Source organism: Oxyura jamaicensis, chromosome 2 (genome assembly GCF_011077185.1).
Source record: "Oxyura jamaicensis isolate SHBP4307 breed ruddy duck chromosome 2, BPBGC_Ojam_1.0, whole genome shotgun sequence".
NCBI classification, from domain to species: Eukaryota; Metazoa; Chordata; class Aves; order Anseriformes; family Anatidae; genus Oxyura; species Oxyura jamaicensis.
Genome location: NC_048894.1, coordinates 145,199,621 through 145,222,720, shown reverse-complemented (window position 1 = coordinate 145,222,720; position 23,100 = coordinate 145,199,621). Strand labels below are relative to the sequence as shown.

Below are 23,100 nucleotides of genomic sequence, written 5' to 3'. Positions count from 1 at the left end.
AAATGGCTGCCAAAAATCGTTTTGGTACACTTTGTATTCATCTCTATTTGTGAAAAAGCTGCCTAAGTTGTACCTACAGCAATTATGAGCAAAGATGACGTTTTTAGTTTATTTTTGTTAAAATGCTCTTAATGTGATGAAGCTGGGGGTTCATCTCTTTTCTCAGCATCATGGCTAGTTTGCCTCAAATAAAGATGCATTCATGTCTGCAAATCACAATTTCTGATATGGACAAGCAAATAATTTTCTGAAGTATTTTTATTTTGAAAGACACTTTGAAGTCAGTTATCAAGGAGTGAGTTTTATTGGCCTTCAGTTACAGTTCAATTGCAACTAATCAGGAAAGAAAGGCTTCTTTTATATGTTGAAGAGCTTAATGAAAGTAATAACTTTTTATCATTTTAGGTTTTCAACAAGTTGTTGAGTCTGGCCAGCACTGCTTCATCTCAGAAGTTCCAGTCACACATGTGGAGTCAGATGTTGGTTTCCACATCTGGGTTTTTGAAATCTATCTCAAATGTCTCTGGCAAAGACATCCAACCTTTAATAAAGCAGTGGGTGTATCCTTTTCATTCTTGGTTTGGATTGTTAATATGGAGAATGAATTTGTTTTTTAATTGGCACTACTAAAGGAATGTGAAGAAAGATATTTTGTGTCTTTGCTTTAAACATTTAAGTACGTTATTCTTTGAATTAGAAATAGATGTGAGTCACAGGTTCATAGTCCTTTTATAGTCATTTAGAGTATGCTAGCTCTTTTGGGTGTTCTTTACCAGAAGGAATTGCTGCGATTTTAAGTTTTATTTTGAAGGAAGCACAAAAACTCTGGTGGAATTCAAGGCCAAATTACACTAAAGGAATTCCAGAGGACACTGCCCATAGAAATATGCTGAAGTCTGACATGGAAAATGCTATAGTCTGGTGCATTTTTAGATGTCATTTCCAGTAAATCACCATGGAATGTGTAACCTAAAGCACGGATTGATGGCTTAAAATAAACTAGTATTTAACAGTTTGGTAGCTTGTGTTAGTGTTAGACCTTCAGGTCTAACTCAAAATTTGAGTGTTGATGCTTCAAATTTCAGTGATATTAACCAAGAAATAGGGTTTCTTGTTTTGATGTGAGGGTAAACTTAAATTTGCTTCATTTAACAGGTTTAATTGGTAGGTTTAATTAAAGTGACTGCAGGTTAAAACAGTACAGGACTGTAGTAAAGCCACACCTGACTGTTATAACAGAAAGCAAAAGTAGATATTTATATTTAGAGTGTTTGAATTGACTTTTGCCATGCGTCGTGTTCATGAAGCTGTATCTAACTAAAAATCAGTGTATTATTTTTATAGAATAATATGAGAGGTTAGTATTATATCTGCATCAAAAGCGTACATATAGTATACATATCCATTATGCTAGCTTCCATAATTAGCTGTGCCAAGCACTTCAGGAAAACAGGGATTTTATCTATACACATTCACACTCTACCAATGTCTAAACGTCACCATTACTATCTGAGCTGGGTGAGTCTTAGATTTTCCACCTTGTAAGCCCTCAGCTTCTGTTTGCATCATCTAGGAGGACATCTTACTACTGCTAACTAAGCACTATCTTAGCTCTTCTTACTTATTGCTGTGTTGTTGCTGAGTTCCAACTTTGTGTCAGAGAAACCACTAAAATGCCTTGAGTTTTACCCAATGGCAATGGCACGGACCTTTATGAAGGCAACCACCATGAACAGAAGCAGTCTGTCTGAGGTATTTATTTAGCCAAATGCATGTATTTGGGGAGAAGAGTTTTGTGTGATAGGAAGCCTGCTTGAAACTGGCAGCTCTCCCCTTAAATGTCAGACCATTAAAGAATAGGTTTTCTTTCCTTGCTTTTGCCATATGTCATCAGACACTTGTTGGGAGCGTGCCCTGGCCTCAAATACTTCTTCCTAGTGTTGTAGTTTTATTATAAATAAACTGTAGTAATGGCTGTCAAAATAATAATGAATGCTGAAGCTCTTCACACGACAATTTACCTGAAATGATTGCCTGTGATAAAATTTGGAGTGAGATAATTATTTTTTATTGGTCACATTGTGTAGTTTCATATACCTGTGAACTATTCTGTATCCATCTGAACAACGTGTGCGATGACCCACTTCTGAAAAACTGCAATAAAATAATTAAGTGCAGCACAGGTAGAAAGCAGAAGATTGCTACGTTTTCCTCTTGATATTGTTTAACTGAAGTGTGTATTAAAACAAAACATTGAAATTACTAAAGATTTACTCAGTAACTTTTTCTGAGAGCACATCAGGGACATTGGAGTGTGGGGGGGTCCAGCGTAGTTTTTCATGATGAATTATTTCTCCTAGATAACTTTCACTGTACTTCAAATTTTTTTTTCTGTGTATACACAAATGTACATTAAGGAACTGTTTAAAGAAGAGAAATAATTGGAATTGCTTATGAAGGAACATGTTTTCATTTCCTGATTTTCTTGGGATAGGAGATTTTAGAGTTAAAAATGCATAAAGGAAGTATGAAAAGTAAGTGAAAACCTTGAGAGTTATGCTTGTTTATAGTTACTGCATTGTGCCGCAGAATTCCTATACTGCTTTTTAGAGATCAGAGTGGAGTGGTCAAATTTTACGGCAGCTTTGCATTTAATAGAAAACGGAATGTTTTGGAACTGGAAATAAAACAAGACTACACATCTCCTGGGACTCAGAAATATGTGGTAAGGTCAATTTTCCATATTTTACCTATACATATAAGTATGATGTGAGCATTAATAAGCATTATTTTTAGTGCTAATAACAATCTTTTAAACTTTAAGGGTCCTCTTAAAGTAACAGTGCAAGAACTTGATGGATCCTTTAACCATACGTTGCAGATTGAAGAAAATAGTCTTAAGCATGACATACCTTGTCATTCTAAAAGCAGAAGGTAAGACTTAAAAATATATAAACTGCAAGCATTTTTTACTGTGGATACATGAAAATGTGTAGGGCATTAATAATAAATACATGCTTTTTAAATTTTATAACTACGTCTTGTTGATCTCATTGAATAAGATTTACCTGTGATATAAGGGGAGAAAACAGAATTTACTACTGTTTGTGAACAGCAAGAAACCTTACATCTTATATGCAGTTCTGAATAAAGGCCTTAAATTTTGTATAAAGTTTTATAGAGAAGTTTGTATAGGAGAACAAGTTGAATGAAGGCTCCAGCTTCATCAGATTTTTCATAAAGGCTTTGATTGAGTTTTCTCACCAAGGGGGAAGACTAAAGAAAGGCAAGAGAAGATCTCAAGTGAGTGTATATGAATGAAGCACATACATAGTTTTTGTTTTCTGTAAGAGTCCCCAGTGGTTTCTTTTCTGAATAAAACTAAGCACAGCTCAACTTTGATTTTTTTTTTAATTTTTTTTTCCTGGGTGAGCATTGGTTTTTGGTTTGGTAAATTACTTTAGCAAACTTTCTCTCTGTTTTTAAACATATCTTAGCTAGCAGGATGATTTTTGAAATACTTACCTTTATTTTCTTTTTTTCTTTTTTCTTTTTTTTTTTTTTAACAGAAATAAGAAAAAAAAGATTCCACTAATGAATGGAGAAGAGGTGGACATGGACCTTTCTGCTATGGAGTAAGTTGGTTGAAGTTTCTCAGTGTGACACTGGACCATGACCTTTATTTGAAGCATGTTTTTTTAAGAATTTGATAGTAAAGCTGGACTTCATTATACGACTGGCAGATTTCAAGACAAATTTTTTGTTGAACCTTGATGAAGACTATTTAACTTAGCACTAAGATAAAGAAGTTCTTGAAACCTATGGTTAATTTAAAAAGAATTCTTCTAGATTACAAATGAATGTTGAAATACGTCATACTGAACAGAATATACTGGGGGTGGACAGGACGTTAATTTCAAATGGAACTGTTAAGCCCTGTGGAAGCAAACTCTTGCTCAGAGTAAATACTCATTTTACCGTCCCTGAGCTGGAGCTGGTGTTGCTCTCAGAAAGGTGTTCATAGGTGTTGGTACTTTGCTTGCTGATGAAAGTAAATTATCTTTTCTTGAAAACTAAATGGTGTCTCATTGTAGAAGGATAGTTTGCTTGTCTTCTTTAAAGCATTGGAGATTACTAGTAAATTAAACCTTATCTAAAAATGGCCAGAAATAATTTTATAGAGGGGATATAATCATTAAGCAAGTCACTATTATAATTTCTATATTAACAGACATGAATAAATGATTTGTAGATTATTATTTTTTTTAGGAGCATTTAGCATCTATCTCGTATTTGTGCTTGCTGTTCCCACAAATGACTCATGCAGTAATGGTGCTTTCTGAATACTAAGTATAAAGCACTTCTTTGGGTAGAATATAATTGAATATTTTCATCTTCAGGACTAAAACTTTTAATCCTGCCTGTTGATACTTTACCTTTATGATTGGCCTGACAGTTCTGTGCAATTGCATGGTTACCCTTGTCAGCTTTCAACACAATAGCATGTTTGTGTTTGTAAAGTATTTTCACATCTATTGACGAAAGCCAGCACATAAAGCTTTAGGTGGTTACCATGGGATTTTCTTTGATTTTTTTTCTGGTAGTCTTCAAGTGTAGAAGGTGATAAAGTGTGCTGCTCAGCCATGACAGTTATGGTACCTGAGGAAGATGATTTACGTATACTGATATTATACAGTAGTTTACCATGAACTCACATCTGTTTAAAAATAGTGAAAGTACTGCATTCACTGATGTATTTAAGTCTTGGGCGGATTGCCCTGGAAGGCTATAGAGTTGCCATCCTAGGAGCAGGAGGCTGGATCAGGTGACTTTCAGAAGTCCCTTCTAACTTAAATTCATGTACGGTTCTTGGACTCTAAATACTTCAAACATAACTCATAACAAGTCAGAACTTCTTTTTGATTTCTAGAGTCTTGAAATGCTGTAAACTATTAATGTTTCTCATGTCTGTCTTAGTGCTGATTCCCCTTTGCTCTGGATAAGAATAGACCCTGATATGTCAGTACTGAGGAAGGTAGAATTTGAACAGTCTGATTTCATGTGGCAGTATCAGCTTCGATATGAGCGAGATGTGGTTGCACAAGAAGAAGCCATTCTGGCACTGGAAAAGTTCCCCACGCCAGCATCACGGCTTGCACTCACTGATATACTAGAACAGGAACAGTGCTTCTACCGAGTGAGAATGCTGGCCTGCTTCTGCCTCGCAAAGGTGAGGTTGTGTGGATGGGAATAAGGAAAGAAATGTGCTAGACATTGTAAACATTTGAAAATGGGTCAAAACTCACCGCAGTTCTTAAATTGGCTTGATATTTAGCCTCTTAAAAGGGTTTGCCAAGTATTTTTAACTTGACTGATTTGAAAGGAAAGCTGTATTATTTTAGTCTGTAAATGGAGACTGCAGAAGGCTTTCATAATTGTCAAAATTGAGATGTCAGACATGAAAACCACAAGGGATTTTTCCAGATTTCATTAAGTGGCAGAAATAAAAGACTTTTGTTCATTTTTTTCAGAGCCAAAATTCATTTTTTTATTTTACTGGGAAGTTCCTTGGCTTCTCTGAGAAATTTGAAGTTTCAAAATTCGTTTATCTGTCTAATGTGAACTCAGATTACTGCTGTATATTGTTTCAAGTTGAACAGGGGCACAAAGTAAATAGTGTTGGTCTGCAATTAAATATTCAAAAGCCAGGTCGTTGCCATAAAAAAGAGGGCTTTTGTTTGTTTGTTTAGACACAAAATTAACATTAATAATTAAAGGTAGAGATCCAGGTAAAACAACTGGATGGAAACACAAAAGAGTAAGACATTTTGAAAAGGCATGTTACTGACATACTTTACATAAAGGCATGTTACTGACAGTTTGTAGAGGTTGGATTATTGGTATATAGCTTCCTCTCTGCTGGGTACTTGTTAAGAGTAATTCAGTACCTGTAGAGAAATACACCATTTGGGCATATTTTAAAAATCAAAATACAAGAAGTGCTTGTGATGGTGTGTTTTAGTATTATGAAACACTGATATAATGCTGCCAGTGTATGTGCTAGGAGCAGTACTGCCACTACCTGACTTAAAATATGTGTATTTTGTGATGAATTTATTTGGAATATTTAAAAGTAAAGGTGGCTTCCACAGGTGAATGTTAAAAGAGCAGTTGTTAACAGTGTTGAAATGTAATTTTTTTTTTTCTTTCTTTGAATTCACAGGCAGTTGGGTTGTAGATAACCATAATTAGTTTTTTTTAGTTGTATTTGTATGAAATTGTATTAAAAAAAATCTGAGATCTAGAGATAAGATGGTTGACTCACAGAAAATAATTATAAATCTATGTGAAAAGTAAATTTGTGTTATTAAATCAAGGTGAAGGGGCATGGAAGGACACTGATGTAGATATGTTTACCCATGCTACCTAGGAGGAAAGTGTAATATATTCTATTAGTGGTTCCAACATCGGGCTGTTAGTAAGAATCACTTCCTATTAACTCAGTTTAATTTTCACAGCTTGTAAATATTCAAGATTTGTAGTCTTTATTGGAAAAAGTCAAGTCCTCCATGTTTTGTTAGTGGGAGGGTTATTTTGTGTTAATTTGCAACTTCTGGCTGGATAGTGGTTATTTAGGTGAAAAGTTCTTGGTGTACTTACATGGATACAGAAAAAGTGATAGTGTAATGAATTCAGTTTTATAATTGCATTTTCTAATATATGACTTGTAAAAACAGCACCTCAGTCAAGTATCCAGGTAAAACATTAAATCCTCATTACTGAATAGATTCACGTGTGCATGTGCAAATGCACACATAGACCACTGAGAAGTTCATGGCAAATGACCCTACAGAGAAAGGAGAAAATAATATTATGATGCTAAGTCCTGGGAGCAGACAGGCTGATTTTCAATGTATAGGTTCAGGTCTACTGCAGTGCCAGTGATGTTCTGTAAGGTTTAAAAAACAAACAAACAACAACAAAAAACCCTTCACCATAAGAAGAAAAAAACCTCAAACCAATGAGGAGTTTTATAGCTATGCTTTATAGTTACATCTTAGGTCCAATAAGTTGCCAGATATTACTATATACTGAATTCCTAGATGCAGAAATAGAGCACACCTTTTTAAGTAAAATTTATGCAAGACAGGCTTCCTGCCTTATGGTAAGGAGAATTTGCAACTATGTTTAATTGAGACTGTGTAATGTGTCAGTAGAATAAATAGAAATCTTAGATTCAGTATTTAAAGAGAAATTTACATGAGTCAGACCACATTACAAGACCAAAAAATACTGAAAAGATGATTTTACTACTTTTAATTTAACTTGAAAATACCATTCTTCATCTATAGAATTCACAAAATGAAATCTTTAATATGAAAAAAAAAATTAAAACTTGCACGCCAATTGTGAGTATCTTGTAAATGCAGTAGTCTTTTGTAATGTTCTGGATTCTGTTTTCTTACACTGCTACATAAATTTCACATTTTCTATTCTAAGTTCTTCATCATGGTTTCTAAGTAGCCGTTAGGATTAAACTTCCTTTGTAGGAAAACTTATTTATGTTACGCAAAAAGCTATACCTGCATCTATAGCTATGAGATTAATGTTACTGCAAAAGTCTAGTCTGACTGCACTATTTTCTCCCTTTAACTTTCCTTTGAAGGCTGACTTAAAAGGAAAATGTCTTTCAATAATAAAGCCCACAGCTTACATAAAAGAGATGGTGAAATTAATTGCTCCCCATCTTTAAGTAGCCTCTAGCTTTTCTTTCTCTTACTTCATATGTAATAGTCTTTGGAATAAGGTAAGCTAATTTAGAAGGAGATAATCACATTCATTTTCATTTGTGTGAAAATGGTATTTTCCTTAGTTTGTGGAAGGTCTGTAACACTGGAAAATCCTAAATTTTAGGGCGTGTTGGCTCCACTTGTTAATAAACAGATATTCTTCTCTGCACACTTGCATTGTTCCATACAACAAATATATAGAATCCCCAGGGTGCTGCAAAGGCAGAAGGACAGTTTTGTCTTTGTAGAACCTTGCTTCCTTACACCACAACAGATCATAGCAATAAACTTGTCACCCTGCAGTCTTGTTGTGAATTAAGGTTATTTGAGGAATATTCTGTTCTTCATTCTATGAAGATTAAAGCTGAGAGATAGCTGACTTGCCTTTCGCTTTAGGGGTGGTCTTTTAGTCTTAGGGTGGTTGAGACCTAGTTAAAGTCTAGGCTGAGGTTACTGGCAGGGTAAATTTGGGAAGTTGGTATTGTAAAAACCTCTTCCATCACTGGCTTCTGTAGAGTCAGAAAACTTGGCTTAATAAACACAGACTATTTGCCTAAAGTATAAAAGAGAAAATTATTAAGAACAGAAGCTTATCATGGAAAGGTAATTAGTTGCTGACATCTTCCAAGTGAAACAATTTTATGAAAACTTACCTTTAATGTAGACAAGATGTATTGGGGATGGCAGGGAAAACTTAGCTGATGTAATACGTTGTTAAAAATATGTATATATTTGAAGTATAGGGCAGTATATTTTTGGCAATTATTCTTTTTTATTATGGGAAATTCATATGTCTGTACAGCCTACCTGAACTTACAGTGGTGATGTTAATGTGACTTGCCTTTTCTCCTAATTATATAGATTGCAAATTCCATGGTAAGTACGTGGACAGGACCACCAGCCATGAAGTCGCTCTTTACCCGAATGTTTTGCTGTAAGACTTGTCCAAACATTGTGAAGACCAACAACTTCATGAACTTTCAAAGCTACTTCCTGCAAAAGGTAGAATTTATTTTTCCGATGAACTTTTTAAATTAAATGTCAAAACACAGAAATGTTCCTACAGATGACAAGTGCAAGAATATGAATAGCACAGTCCCATTTTACCCAGTCATTAAAAACCCCGAATAAGTAGTTCTTTCTTATTTGGTATCTGTTTGTTTCATCTTTGTCAAAAAACACTTAACAAAACTCTAGCAACTTTCTTCTGAGTAGCTGAAGTTACGTTAACAATTCCTTCAGGAGAATGGAGTACGTATAATATAATTAGTTGTAAATATTTGTGAGCCCGTTCTTGCATACAATCTATTGCACAATAACAAAGCTAATCATTTTTAGGTGAATTCATTGTCTGTCTTCGTTACTGGCATTAATTTCATACTACAAATAAATTCTCATACACCTTATCTTAAATTGGTTGGCCTTTCAGTTGAAGGCACTATATAATCCTTCTTGACCCCTCCTTTCCATTAATTGTCAACATCAGGTATTGCTGCAGTTTGCTTTGGTGTTTTTTTTTTCACTGGGACCTATAGTTGTTAGTTGTACAGTGAATAACAGTTAAAATAAATGACCTGGGTTTTCTCTCAAGGTTTACTTCATAATTATTGGATGATTGAGTTACAGATCTCATATTTCTGATTATGGAGAAAACCTAAATTTTATTTCTCTGTCCAAAACTGCAGCATCCTTTGTCACTCATTGTCTTCTGTGTTCTGCTCTTTCTCTCATTGTTTATTCTTTCCCACTAAATCTTAGACTTTTCTCCCAAAGGTGTTTAATCCCATGTCCCAGATTTATACTTCATGGGTAGGATTCCTGAATCTGTGTGAGTTGAGCCTAGAGAACTACTTAGATATTTCTTTTAGAATGAGCTAGTGAGATTAGCATCTATCTGGCTAATAATTCTTTAGGCTCCACTGACTGTATTGGGTGTATGGTAATGGAAGCTTCATGGTAATGGAAGCTTAGACAACAGGTTCACATGTAAGCACCCAAATGAGGTGGCAGTCTCAGAATGAATTCCAACATCATTTTCTTTGCTTCACTGTTTTCCAATTCTTACCTTTTAGATAGTGCCTTGAACTGAGTCATTTCTTGCATATACAGCTTTTTCTGTCTGCTGTAACCGATTATCAAGCAATAATTGCATTGGTTTTGATCTGAAGATTGTGCAGCATATTGTATCTTTTTCAAAATGCATTTAAATAAAACTTTTTAGAGGTTTGGTATTGCAAAAGTAATTGTTTATTTTAAGGGTGTAGCTCTTTTCAGGGCATAACTGCCATTTCATTAATGTAAGAATGATGTTAATTTTATTACACAGACTATGCCTGTTGCCATGGCCCTTCTGAGAGATGTTCACAACCTCTGTCCTAAGGAGGTTTTAATGTTTATTTTGGATTTGATCAAGTATAACGATAACAGAAAGAATAAGGTAAAGAATGTGTTTATTTTAATCTCTTTAATCTCTCTTTTTTGTTGAAAAAAGTCTTAAAGTTAATATGCTATGTGATGTATTATGCCACTAATGTAAATACCTAGCAAGGAGAGTTGATAAAAGCTGATATGTTAAACTAAACAGTAAGAGTTACAGAAGATTCTCTAGCTGACATTTGTGGTGACATTTATTGGATATTTCTCTTGGAGGAAGCACTGTGCTTGTTAACTTAAAACGGACGAGCCTGTCTTCATTTGCGCACATGCTTTTCTTGATTTGTTTTTTCATTCAAAAGACCTGTTTTTTGAGAGAATGTGCATGAAGGTTAACATTTTCTGAATAAATGTAGCATGCAAAGTTACGCACTTGTTTCCAATTTGAGACGATTGTCTGAAAGACCAAGGAAATAATCTTTTTTTTTTTTCTTGTGTGTGTGTTTTTTGTTTTGTTTTTTATGATATATGGGATTCTGGGTTCTGAATAACAGCTCTGGCTTACAGAACTGAATGGTCTTCCTGTAGTCAAATAACAGCTGAAACCAAATGTAACGTTGTTTCATCACTAAACTGAAGCACCTGAGTTGGAAGAGTCATTTGAAGTTTTTTTTCCCAGACGGAGCACCTCTGAAGGATGGTTATGGAACCTTTAAGATCCTGGGATGATGCAAGATTCCACTTCCCTAGCTTTAGAAGTCCACAGCTGCTAGGATCCTAACATACTCTTCCAAATTAAATGCTCAAAGCTTAGTGGAACAAATCTGAGGTCTCTTAAACCTCTTTTGCTAGCGTATAGAAACACTGTTAAAAAGACACTTGTTGAAGAGTATTGAAATAAGAGGAGGATAGAAGATGGGGAGTGGTAAAGAGATTTGAATGCATGTACCAGTAGTCGCAGGATGTGCTGAGTTGTACTGCCATCTCTCCACTGAGAGATCCCATTTTGCTTTTCCACATGTCACTTGCAAACATGTATTTGATACCTTCTGCAGGATCTAACACTCCTTGGCTTTGTTTGGATGAATTAACTAATATGCAACCCAGTACTTTTTTCTGCCTTTATAGTTGTATTTCTATACTTTTTGCTGTGCACTAATCTGACATAACCAATAAGTACCACAGTTAACACAAGGGAAGGGGTGAAACTGCCCAGGAAAAGGGAGCAAATGCAGAAGCAAGAATTTCCTTACTGAACAGCAGAGAGGCATTACTTTACCTGAGAAGCACTTGAAGTGGCTATCTAGATGAAACCTCTGATTTTTCAGAGGAGTAAAGCACCCATTAACTTTGGTAACCTTGCAGCTGAATGTAGAAAGATACAGGTAGTCTTAGGGCTCATGCTTGGAAATAATGGCTCTTATTTTCCAAATCTAGAAAATTTTCACTACCTGATTTTTTTCTTTTTAGATACCAATGTATTACTATTGATAGGCTCTTATTTTAGAGTGAAGATTAATGGCTGATAGAATATCTGCTTGCTCAAACATTCAAATCTATATTAAGAACAAGTATATTCAACTGTTTTGCTTTCTTACAGTTTGTCATATTGTTTCTGTTTTAAGATCTTATCTGTACAAGTGCTTCAACATTACTTGCCATTTAAGGATATATATTGTTATGTTGCTTGTTTTAAATGCTGTTTTTGTCTAGTTTTCAGATAACTACTACCGTGCTGAACTGATTGATGCCCTGGCCAACTCTGTAACTCCTGCAGTCAGTGTGAACAATGAAGTCCGAACACTGGATAACTTAAATCCTGACGTTCGACTTATTCTTGAGGAAATTACACGTTTCCTAAATATGGAGAAGCTTCTTCCCAGCTACAGACATACCATTACAGTCAGGTGTGATTTAATAATTGTTGTACATACGAAAAGAGCAGACACATTAACACTACTTTTTTGTTTATAGTTCTGTAGTTACTGAGATTTTAGCTTACCTCCTTTAGTCTTGGCAGTCTCACATGGCAAACGCCTTCTAAGTTCCAAATGTTGATAGTGCAGATGTGTCTTGTTCCATTTTTCAACATTAATCTCTCTCAATGCAGACTGTTTATAGCAGGCATAAGTTGATCATGCTTCTTTAACAAGAACATTTATGAAAGCTTCACTAAAGGTAGTGTTGTAACAATTTCTGTAGAGTACACAACACTAATCTAAACTGTTTTCTGTGCAAATGAGTGCAGTTCTACTTAAATCAAACTGAATTTGGCACAGCAGCTATTTTTTCAGTGTTTTGCCTAATTCAGAATTAATGAGAGCTGTGTGTTAATACGATGAAAAGAATTGTAATATGTTAATTAGGTTAATTTAATTCTAGAAAAATGACAAGACTACTTGATTCTGAAGGAGATAACTGTGTACTTTGTGGCTGGCGTTTTGGAAGCCTAATATAAATTTCTTTTTACCGCATCTAGCTGCTTAAAAGCTATCCGGGTGCTTCAGAAGAATGGTCATGTCCCAAGCGATCCTGCTCTCTTCAAGTCATATGCAGAATATGGGCACTTTGTGGATGTCCGAATAGCAGCGTTGGAGGCTGTTGTTGACTACACAAAAGGTACTTCTGCATGTGTTTTGTCCCTTTGTAACACTTCTGATATAGTAGAAAAGTGAAATAATTACCTTGTTAATATTATATTGAAGTATTGTCCACCAGAAGAGCTTGTGTGGTGACGTGTTGATAAGAGAAGCTGAGATTGCTATTAATGTTTTGTCCCAGAGAATGCAAGTTTTACGAAGATGTGAGCATTGTTTCTCAGTGTTCTGTAAACTGAATCAGACATCTGGAGCTTTGAAATAATGAGTAGACAGCATGATGAGTAGTGATAAGGGGTGCTGGTGATTTCTTTTAACACCTCATTTTCAGTGATTTCGATTCAGTGAGTTTAGCCATAATTGCTAGTCAAAGCTCTTGCTTTTGATTTGTCTTTTTACTTTGTTTTGCCTTTTTCATGCATCTTATAGCTATAAGTTTTGCAAACTTAGTTGATTTTAATGATTATTGGTTGATTCTACTACGCTATTCCTTATACACAACCTGCGTTTGTGAGATTTCTATTTCTTAACGTTATCTTAGCTGACTGCTGCAGGTCCTTGGAAGAAAAAACACAGGGTAGCTTTCTTAAACGAGATTTAAAGTTGAAATTCAATCCTGACAGATTTTCTAGAGAGAATTGGAAACTAATGATTTGCATTTATGAAATCAATATGTTTCTAGATAACCTATTCATTTACTTGAATTAGTCTCTGTTCAACAGATTTGTGACAGTTCTTGTGTTTCAAGAGTTATTCCTATCAAAGTAGCGGAATCCTTTAATTCCTTCTCTTTGAGAAACTTGCAGATTCTAGATTTCTAATTATTCCTCCTCAAATTTCATGTTTTCATTTTGAGTGTAGTAGTGTCTCTCTTGCTTTCTGCATGAGTTGTTGTTTTCACTTCTTATAAGGAGCTTTACTTGTATCTTCCTGCTGTCATTGTGTCCAAGCAAGGTGCGTAACGGGAGGTTTTAAGGCAATTTGAGTGAACGTATCTGAGAGAATTCAAGCCTATCCTTACACATTGAAATCAAAACAAGTAACTTCAAGGCATCGCCCTCGGGCTCAGTCCTCTTTCTTGTAATTCCCTGGGCATTCTGGATCCATAACCCACTGCAAATGTACCGTTTTGTAACCCTGTGAGTGATACCCAGTTAGAATTCATAACTCTGCTGATACTGGGCATATCTCTTTCTGTTCTGGTGCTTACTTTGTTTTCCTCCCTTCATAGAGTGTTAGTGGAAAGATTTGCTGGAGAATGGAAAGCTTACTCATCAGCCTGCTTCCTTTAGGATAATCTCAATAATTCATCCCACCCTTTGGAAAGACAAACTGATGGAAATAATGTTTTCTCATTAAATTCTTGGCCTTTTATGGGTGTTTATATTTAATGGTTGATTTGGGTAAGACAGTGCTAGTAATGCAAAGTAATATATTACATCTTTTAAAAAGACCTGAGTTGCTGTGTAAGCAAGGTAGGGTATGTTGCTCAAAATGCTCTATAGAGACAGGAAGGGAAAACTTGAGTGGTAAAAAGTAAAAGAAAGATTACCTGAAGAAATCAGTGAGGCACATCTATATGATGATTGAGCTGACTGTCAGGTCTGGAAATAATGGGATAGAGTATTACTGTACCCAACTGCCTTGCTAACAGCTTTTTCTCTGACAAGGGGGTATCAGAGACAAATATGTATCTGCTTTAAAGTCAATACAACTCACAACACAGCCTCCCATGTTATTTAGCCATCAGTGTCACTTCTCAAATATAACCTTCCAGCACTTAACACACTAGCTTCTGTTCCTGCTGTAAGACTGGTGGCTTATGGTGTAGGGGTAAATCTGAAAGCTCAGTGTACTAACTTCAGCTAACCATATAGAAGTTAGAAGTGCTTGTCTTGCAGGGCCCTAAGTCTCTGGCTTTGGAAGAAGAAATGATTGGTGATCTGTTGCCAAGAGGTCTGATTCTCGTTGTTCCCAGCTACCTGGATTCCAGTTCATATTGGATGTAAAACAGCAACTATCAAATGCCTGTTGCTTGTGCCAAAGCTGGCTTTTTAACAGTTCTTGTAAAGGAAGCTGACTGATTTTTGTTATTTCCATAAAAAGGAAAGTCTGTGTTTTCTGGGGCAGTGTGGAACTCCCATGTTTTTCTATCAACTCTCAGGGCAGGAATAGTGCTGCCTTTTTTAAAGTTACTTTTAAAGAAATCATTTCACTATGGAACTAAATAAGTTGTTTTCTTTGCTGTTAATAGCAGGCTTTTTTTTGAGACACCGTAACTCTGTAAAATGCTTGAGGCAGCATGTAAGGACTTGGACAGTTGATCTAAACTGGCTTGAAGTGAACAGGAATTATTAACTTTTAAAAAGGTAGCTTTTGGTAGTTATGCCTGCTAGATAGACAACAAAGCAGTTGCATATTTGAAGAGGTAAGAACAAACTGTTGTAAATAAGTTTCCCTGATTACCTAATTGCATGAATGAAAATTTACAGTCTTAGAGATGCTCTGCTGTAACTGAGAGCTGACATACAATCTCTTGTAATTTGAGAAAATGTCAAGAGGATTTTTACTTTAGAAAAAAATCACTTGCTTTTATGGCTAGCAGAAGTATGAAGATCTACGCATCATTCTTCAGGCTAGTAAGATCTATTCTGCTAAAGGTCAGGTTTAATTTGTCATTGTTCCCCAAAATGTCATGTTGCTATATAAATTCAAAGAGACGGTTAAAAGCATTAGTAGCAAAGCTTTGGAAGTCCAGCAGGCCTGCTTTACCAGGTAAATGGCAGGGAATAATTACTTTATTTCAAATAAGAATAGGAAAGGAAAAAAAGACTTTATTTAAACAAAAAATTACAGTGTTTCTTGGTTCTGTTATCCAGTACTATCAGCCTAAAGGATTCATCTCCTAATTTGCTCATTCTCTAATCACAAACCATTTTAAAACCAATTTTGTCAGCAGCTAAAATTATTTCAGCTTGCTTACTATTGTGATTTAATTTGTTTGCACATGTATAACTATGCAGCATAAGAATAATCTTATTTTTCTTCCATGCAAAACAACTTCTTTATGCACTGTTCTGCCTTCTATCTCAAGCAAGGTAGCTGTCAGGAAAGGTGCTGTGCACAGAGCATAGGCAGTCACTGATCCCTTGAAAGCATGTCCTAGGCCGAGCTTTTTAAAGATTTCTCAGATTTTTAAGGCAAATCTGTGATTGTACTGGTCTGTGCAGGTACAAATTTGCTCTGGCATCATTCCGAATTGACCCACGCTGTGTAGCTGTGGTCTGAATGGGGCAGAAGGTGAGCTAGTGAACCCCTTTAAGGCAGAGGATGTCAGCCTGGTGCAGTGCCTCACCAGTGGAACCAGTTCTGATGTGGCTGGATTGCAGGAAGTGCAGAGCTAATTTGCAAGCTGCCTGCAAAAACCTGTGTTCAACAAAATAGACTATTTAAACTTTCAGCTAATGAGATGATTTTGTCTTTGTGTCAGGTAGCATTTTCTAGAAACATGTGCTGATAAGATTCAGAATATATTTTAATTACGAAGTATACTGACTTTAAAAATAAGGAAGGCTACTGAGATGAGTATGCTTACAGTGTTGTGTAAGCCCACTGGTCTTCCTCTTTCTGATTTATAGTTATTAGTCTGTCACTCATTCATGTCTATAAGAACTGTCTATTCTCGATTCCCTATGGAAAATACAATGTAGATTCTTGGAGGGATATTTGGATGTGCTGATACTGTGTGCTTCCTAAAGTGAAAAAGGTAATTTTCTCAGTGACTTTTGTAATCAGTGCTCATGAGCAAGTTCTGTGCTCATAATCGTATTAGTAGTTACTGAACAACTCAGGCATGAAGGTATTATGTGCATGTTTCTGTTTTGTTTCTGTGTAAAATAAGATAATGTAAACTTCCTTATGTTTTGAATTTGCACCATAATTAATGAAATTCCTCTTCATTTGCAGTGATTCAAGCTCTTCATGTGCTAATTGAGGAAGCTGTGTTCATCTTGATCAACCTTTCCAGTTTGTGTATATTTATACCAGTTTTATGTTTTTTTATTCTTTGCAGTTGATAGGAGCTATGAAGAACTACAATGGCTGCTCACGATGGTTCAGAATGATCCTGTACCCTACATAAGGTTAGTAAGTAAATAAAGAGCCAGTTAGTTTTTACTAACTATTATGTAAATTCTTGGCCTGGACTTGCTAGAATCGATCAAATGTTCAGCTGATTAATACTTCTACACAGGTGTTTTTCTCCTGGTTGCTTCTAAGTTGAAATGTGTTGTGGTTTTTCAGCAGTTCACATCTCAAAAGTTAATATATTTGCTTCTTAATCTCCATTATTTTTATCTTTTATGTTCTGCTCCTCAAATGTCTGAAGTTAGAGATCATTTCCTAATCACAAATAATGTATACAAGTCTCATGTTGTGTATGGCACAAAAAGATTTTATGATATTCATCAAAGGCAGAGGTTGAGACATGACGCTTATGATGCTTTGCCAGTAAGGAATGTAAAGCAATTGTTAGACTGTAGATGGGGTGAAAGGATAACATACGAAAGTACGGTGTAATTTCTAGTATTGCCTGCTTCAACTTTGTTTTTACCAGTGAGTGATCAGGTTTTTTGGCACATTCATTACCCACATTTGAACACCCAGATTTGTAAGCATTCTTCTTCTTCCGCACTTAGTTTTTATGACCACAATTACAACAGTGAGTTTCAAAGATTAAAAGTGTTACTTTTACTCTCTCTTTAGCTGATTTCTTAAAAAGCTCATAGTTGCAAGATTGTCCTCTTTTTTTTCTTTTTCTGCCATTCTTTTTAATGAAAGTAGGTACAGTTAGAAGTCACCAAGGGAGGTGTAGCTTCAGACTAGGAAGGAGATACCATTTCATTTGAGTCTCTTTAAAGAGGAGTTTGTTTACATTTTGGATAAAGTGTTATATGTAAGCCTCTTCTGGAAATAAGAAGAAAAACGTCCTTTTCTTGTCCCAGATGTGTCAGATTGCAAGGGGAAAGCTTTCTATAGAGAGAAAATAGTTGTAGTAAGTAATGGAACACATAATTATTCTCATTCATAAAATGTTTTCAAGTCCAGGTTTAAATAAAGAAAGTGGAAAAATGTATCTGCTTTCAGCTCAATGCATAAATATTGTAAGCAAACATAGTAAGCGTGGAATTTTTATACACCAGTGTAACTTAAGAGGTGACAGTGTTCCTTTCCAGAAGGATGTGCACGTCACTAGTTTTGTTCCTGTCATTTTGTATCAGTCATAAACATTTTAAATTATTTTAAAATTCTTTGGTGTCAGTTTGTAAGCTTATTTGCCAGGCTAGTTCCTTCTTTGTAATTACCAAGTCAGCATGCAAAAAAGATTGCTGTTAAACCAAAGAGCATAATGCAGCCTACAGTTTTGTATCTAACTGTTCAGAAATGATAATCATTTCTAAATAATACACGCTACGAATAATTGGTGTTGCACTTTACTTTTTAATCTTTAAATTATATCACTGGTGGTGAATCTGTGTCTGTACATATTGTGTATTTGAAAAGTATAATTCTGTAAGAATACTGCAGATTGAATAGACTTTTTATTCTTAGTCTATTCATTTGGATTTAATTTTTTAAAAATGATTTATTTTTTAGGCATAAGATTCTGGATATGCTGACTAAGAATCCGCCTTTTACCAAGAACATGGAGTCCCCTTTGTGTAACGAAGCTTTGGTAGATCAGCTTTGGAAACTGATGAATTCAGGTTGGTTTTTATTTTTTTCTGTATTGTAGGGTTGATAGGACTTGAAAATTCAGTCTCTGAAGTTCTCTTTCACATATCTACTGAACTTGCCTAGTTATGTACTCGTGGACTGCTTGTTTTTTGTTACTTCCTTTACTCCTGTAGTGTGCTTTGATACACTTTGGCATAAAATCATTTTTTGACCCAGACGTTCACATCAAACATTTTTCCAAATGATACTGTATGTTACCTTTTTCTTTACAGTTTGCTCTAGATTAGGCAGTCTCTCTTTGTCCTCTTTTATCCAACTCTGAGAATATGAGAGGACAACATTTGCGTAGATAAACTTCTAAAAATCTCCAGTCAATTATTTTAAACCAAAGGCTTAATTTGCGTTGTATGATTAGGAAAGATCCTAATGAGAGGAGGGTTTGCATCTTTACCATTGACCTGTTTTTCATTACTGAAGCAGTTTTATCCAGTCCTAACAAACTGCCCTTTAACATCTGGCACATTTCTGCAGATTACATGTAAACGTTTATATAGGTTTTTTAGGTCATTGAAAGCTGACTGTTTTCTGTGTATCATTATTTTTAGTGTTTGAAAGTTTACAGCAACACTCCAGGGGCTGAAGCGGGGAGACTACTAGTAGTTCAGTTTTGCAGGATTTGCCAAGTGTCAGGCACAGAAAATAAACAATTTTGATGTTCCCATCAGCGAGTTTGTTTTTGCTTTTTCTTGAGAGAAGAGTGTGTGCAGTGTTACTTACAACCATTACTTCTTCTTGCAAGTAACAAATAGGGTATACATTCTTATTATGATTCATGGGGCTTTAAGGACTTAAATTTCTATGCATCAAGATGACATAATGTTTCAATTTATTTTCTGTAAGGCATAACCTTAGCATTCCAGGGTGCCCAGAAAGACATTTGTTAATGTGAGACAAGTTAGTAGCCAGGTTTAAAGCTGCATGATTCTAGAATCATGAGTTGCTTTCATTTAAAATAAGCAAGTAATAGAAAATGGACTCTGTTTTTTTTTTTTTTCTTTTGTGTTAATCTGCATTAAGTTGATAATGCTTACAATTTGCAATGACTGCAGAGAATTGCAGCAACCAGTTGTATTTTTGCTTAGCTTTTCTGCTGGAAAAAGAGAGAGGTACTGAGTGGAAATTCATCACATTTTAAGAAGTTTTAGTTTAAGACATTGAGGAAATTATTTATTAAAATACTATAATAGATTTAAAATTAATATTTGTGAATGTGTCATTCTCTGGAGAGTATTTTAGTGTTAAGAGATGTCCAGATTAATACTCAAATCACTTTCTCCCAGCTGTTCATGGAATTTATCAGAGTTACTTGTAACTGGGTAAGCGTAGGTACAGCTAAACTTACACAAAATGCAATTTAGTCCCATGAAACTTAGCATTTATAGGGACAGATCTTAAAATTTTATTTTGTGCTGTCTTGCACAGCCCCATTAACATGGCAGTTGGCACATCTGTGTCTTGTTTACCAGATCCAGTCCTATTCCTGCTGTGGAACAATATGTTCAATAAACTTGCAATCAGTCAAGAGCTGGGCCGAGTTAACATCAGAATCACTATCTTTGCAGCGTTGCACCAGATGTTAGATGTCTTTCTGTGGTGAATGGTGCCAAACACGTTTTGACTATTTCTGTATGAAGATGTAAAAGCAATACAGAGTTTGTAGTGAAAAATAAAATCAGCGAAGCAGGGCTTTTTGTGCTACATATCTCCAACGTGAATGCGAATTAAAGCATTGAGTATGCAGCGAAGTACATGACACAGTAGTCAGTAGACATCAAAAAGCCCATTTATGCATTGCTGGCTTGTGCTGTCCATCAGGGTGGTTTCCAGAGGTTATGGATCTTAGTCATACTTAAGACTCCTACTGAATTTCATAAAGTAAATAAGCAATTGTGACCAAATCCACTAATGTGGGAAGCCAGTTTGGTAAGAAAATGTTCTATTTTACTTGTCCAATACTAAAACCTAAAGAGAAACTTTAAAGAAATAAAAGCATTTCATTTTTCCTTATGTTGTTATAACTCGTAGTTTTCCAGTTAGGTATTGTACAGTTTATAATTTAAAGCAGGATCTAACGGGTGAGTTTGAGTAAATAAAAGGGAGGCTGGAGTAACGAGGGAAGTTGTCTTAGGCACAGCAGATATGTGCATACTTTGATGGATGCAGATTGGCTAAAACTGTCTTATTTGTGGAGTAGGGAAGATTGTACCTCTGTATTAACAGTAATCTCTTTGGGATTTTAGGAACTTCACATGACTGGAGATTACGATGTGGAGCTGTAGACCTCTATTTCACACTTTTTGGCCTCAGCAGACCTTCATGCTTACCATTACCAGAGCTCGGACTTGTTCTTAATCTGAAGGAAAAGAAGGCTGTGCTTAATCCAACGATTATCCCTGAATCAGTGGCAAATAATCAGGAACCTGTGAATAGTACGAACAATCACGGACAGACAGTAGGATTTCAGAACACCGTAAGCACAAACCATCTGCACACATCCCGTTCAACTGGCTCGGAGGCCTTGCATTGGTTACCTATTTCATCTTGTATCGTGTTCAAGCTTCTCATGATTTACCTAAGCTGTGTTTACACCTTGTTACTGTTTATTCCTTCTACTTGAAAAGCTGGCACATACCATACCTCTTACGACTTTTTTAAACCATTTTGCATAGAGTATGGAAGCTTTTGGCTTCTTCTTTTCCTAGTCTTGTCATTTGTATTCCTTATAAAACTTTATTTTCCAGTTTTTTTTATGAGACATGAAGTGATTCACAGAAATGTTTGATGCTGTTATGAAATTTTCTTTAATTAGAATAAGAACATTGCTTATAGTCAAGATACGCAATTTTCCCAAACAAAACCTTGTATCAGTAATTTCATTACATCTTAAAATGCATAGATGCACTTCTTTAATCAACTTCAAGAGATATGAAAGTTGGAACTTCTATGTCTTCACTGAACACTTCAATCTGACTTCTTAGTACTGTGCTCTGAAGGATTTGTAACAACTTCTGACAAGTTGCATATTCAGTTTGATATCTTCCAGGCTTCTGAGGCTTCAGCCCTAACACGCAATCCATTGTGTAGTTAGAAAATGGATCTTACAAGCTATTCAAGTTCTGCATTTCTTCAGAATAGCTGCCCCTGCTGCAAGACTAAGTCTTTTTGTTGGGCAAAGTTAATTATGAGGCAAAAAGCTCAACGTATATGGAAATAAGTTATTTTCTTAACAGATTGAAAAACTATTTAACTGAAACTGCTTAGGAGCATATCCTGCAAGAGAATGTGAACATATGATTAGCATGTTTGAAACTACTCTTTCCACCCTTCTGAATGGGCTTTTTACTGTTACTGTCTCAATCCCATAAATAATTTCTGAATTGCTTTTATTTCAGAGAGATACTGAGTGCAAATTATCACAGTACATTGCAGGCTGTTTCCAGTAGGGGGAGAAAATGATGGTGGAGTCATAACCTACATATTCTCAGAACATGTAGTAAATCCTGATTTGTTACACACAAACATCAGAATTAAATAACAGGAGACATTTTGTTTCCAGATTTTTAGGCTGCAGTTCAATGGACATCCAAAATTTCTTTAGCAGTCAGTCTATCTTAATCAAAAATATCCTCTCAACTCTTCTTTTTCCTATGCTCTCCTCTCCCTTGTGCTAGTACAGTTGTTGCTACATAATGAGTTGGATCAGGGGAGGATCTGGGGAGGATCTGGTTGAAAAATAGTTTTTTATGAACAGGTATTTCCTGCTGAATCAGTTTCCTAGTTAGTTCATTGTGCAGTTATACAAATGCTTGTGGTGGCCCAGGACAGAAACTTGAGAAAGGGGAAGAGGCTGCTTCTGTTAGCAGCAGTGCTGTCTGCACTATTAGTATAAGCCTCGATTCACACTGCGTCATTTGTGTCTTCTCAGCCTCATCTCCATTCTCCTACCACTTGCTTTGCTTAGGTGATCTTTTTTACTGTAACACACCCAAAATTCAGGGAATCGAGTTTCCTCATATAAAAACACACCAGAAATACAAAACAAAGGCACTCTCTTGCATCAGCCAAAGCTTACCCAAAAGCGTTTCACAACAGCAGTGTGTTGGGTTAAATAATAAGGATTAAAAGAGGGAAATGCATATTTGAAGTTAAAAATAATAACAGGTGATAGAATGCATCAGGCTAACTAGATTAGTTAAAGCAGTATATTCTGAGAGCACAAAAGAGCTAAAATCAGTCTAATAGACTGCTTTGATGCTGAATGTGCTAGGGATGGTGAGCATCACCCATTTGTAAAATTCAATTTTAGTTGCTCAGGGCAAGAGGTTGTGGGGTTGGAACCCCCTTTGTGTAATAGGGGAAGAGCACTTGCAGCTGGGCAGCATGTGCTCTTTAGAGAGTCTATGATAAGTTTTTTATCTAGGTTTCAGTGCTTAATAATGCTTGTGGCAATGGGCACTTAATTTTCCATCTATATTTTGTGTATTAGACTTGTTGGAACACCTGTCTCCTGTTTTAATGACTATTTGTGTAACTTACTAGACTCT

General features: G+C 35.6%; 1 protein-coding gene across 2 annotated transcripts in view; it reads left to right on the top strand.

The window, feature by feature from the left end:
- TAF2 (TATA-box binding protein associated factor 2) overlaps positions 1-23,100 on the top strand; it is a 57,191-nt gene that overhangs the window by 22,273 nt on the left and 11,818 nt on the right. For both annotated transcript variants that reach the window (XM_035316931.1, XM_035316932.1), the window contains exons 12-23: positions 406-560; positions 2,611-2,725; positions 2,825-2,934; positions 3,570-3,635; positions 4,978-5,230; positions 8,652-8,792; positions 10,117-10,227; positions 11,877-12,070; positions 12,643-12,782; positions 16,833-16,902; positions 18,416-18,525; positions 20,797-21,026. In XM_035316931.1, coding sequence (XP_035172822.1) covers positions 406-560; positions 2,611-2,725; positions 2,825-2,934; positions 3,570-3,635; positions 4,978-5,230; positions 8,652-8,792; positions 10,117-10,227; positions 11,877-12,070; positions 12,643-12,782; positions 16,833-16,902; positions 18,416-18,525; positions 20,797-21,026 — 1,695 coding nt within the window. The remainder of the gene's footprint in view (positions 1-405; positions 561-2,610; positions 2,726-2,824; positions 2,935-3,569; positions 3,636-4,977; positions 5,231-8,651; positions 8,793-10,116; positions 10,228-11,876; positions 12,071-12,642; positions 12,783-16,832; positions 16,903-18,415; positions 18,526-20,796; positions 21,027-23,100) is intronic.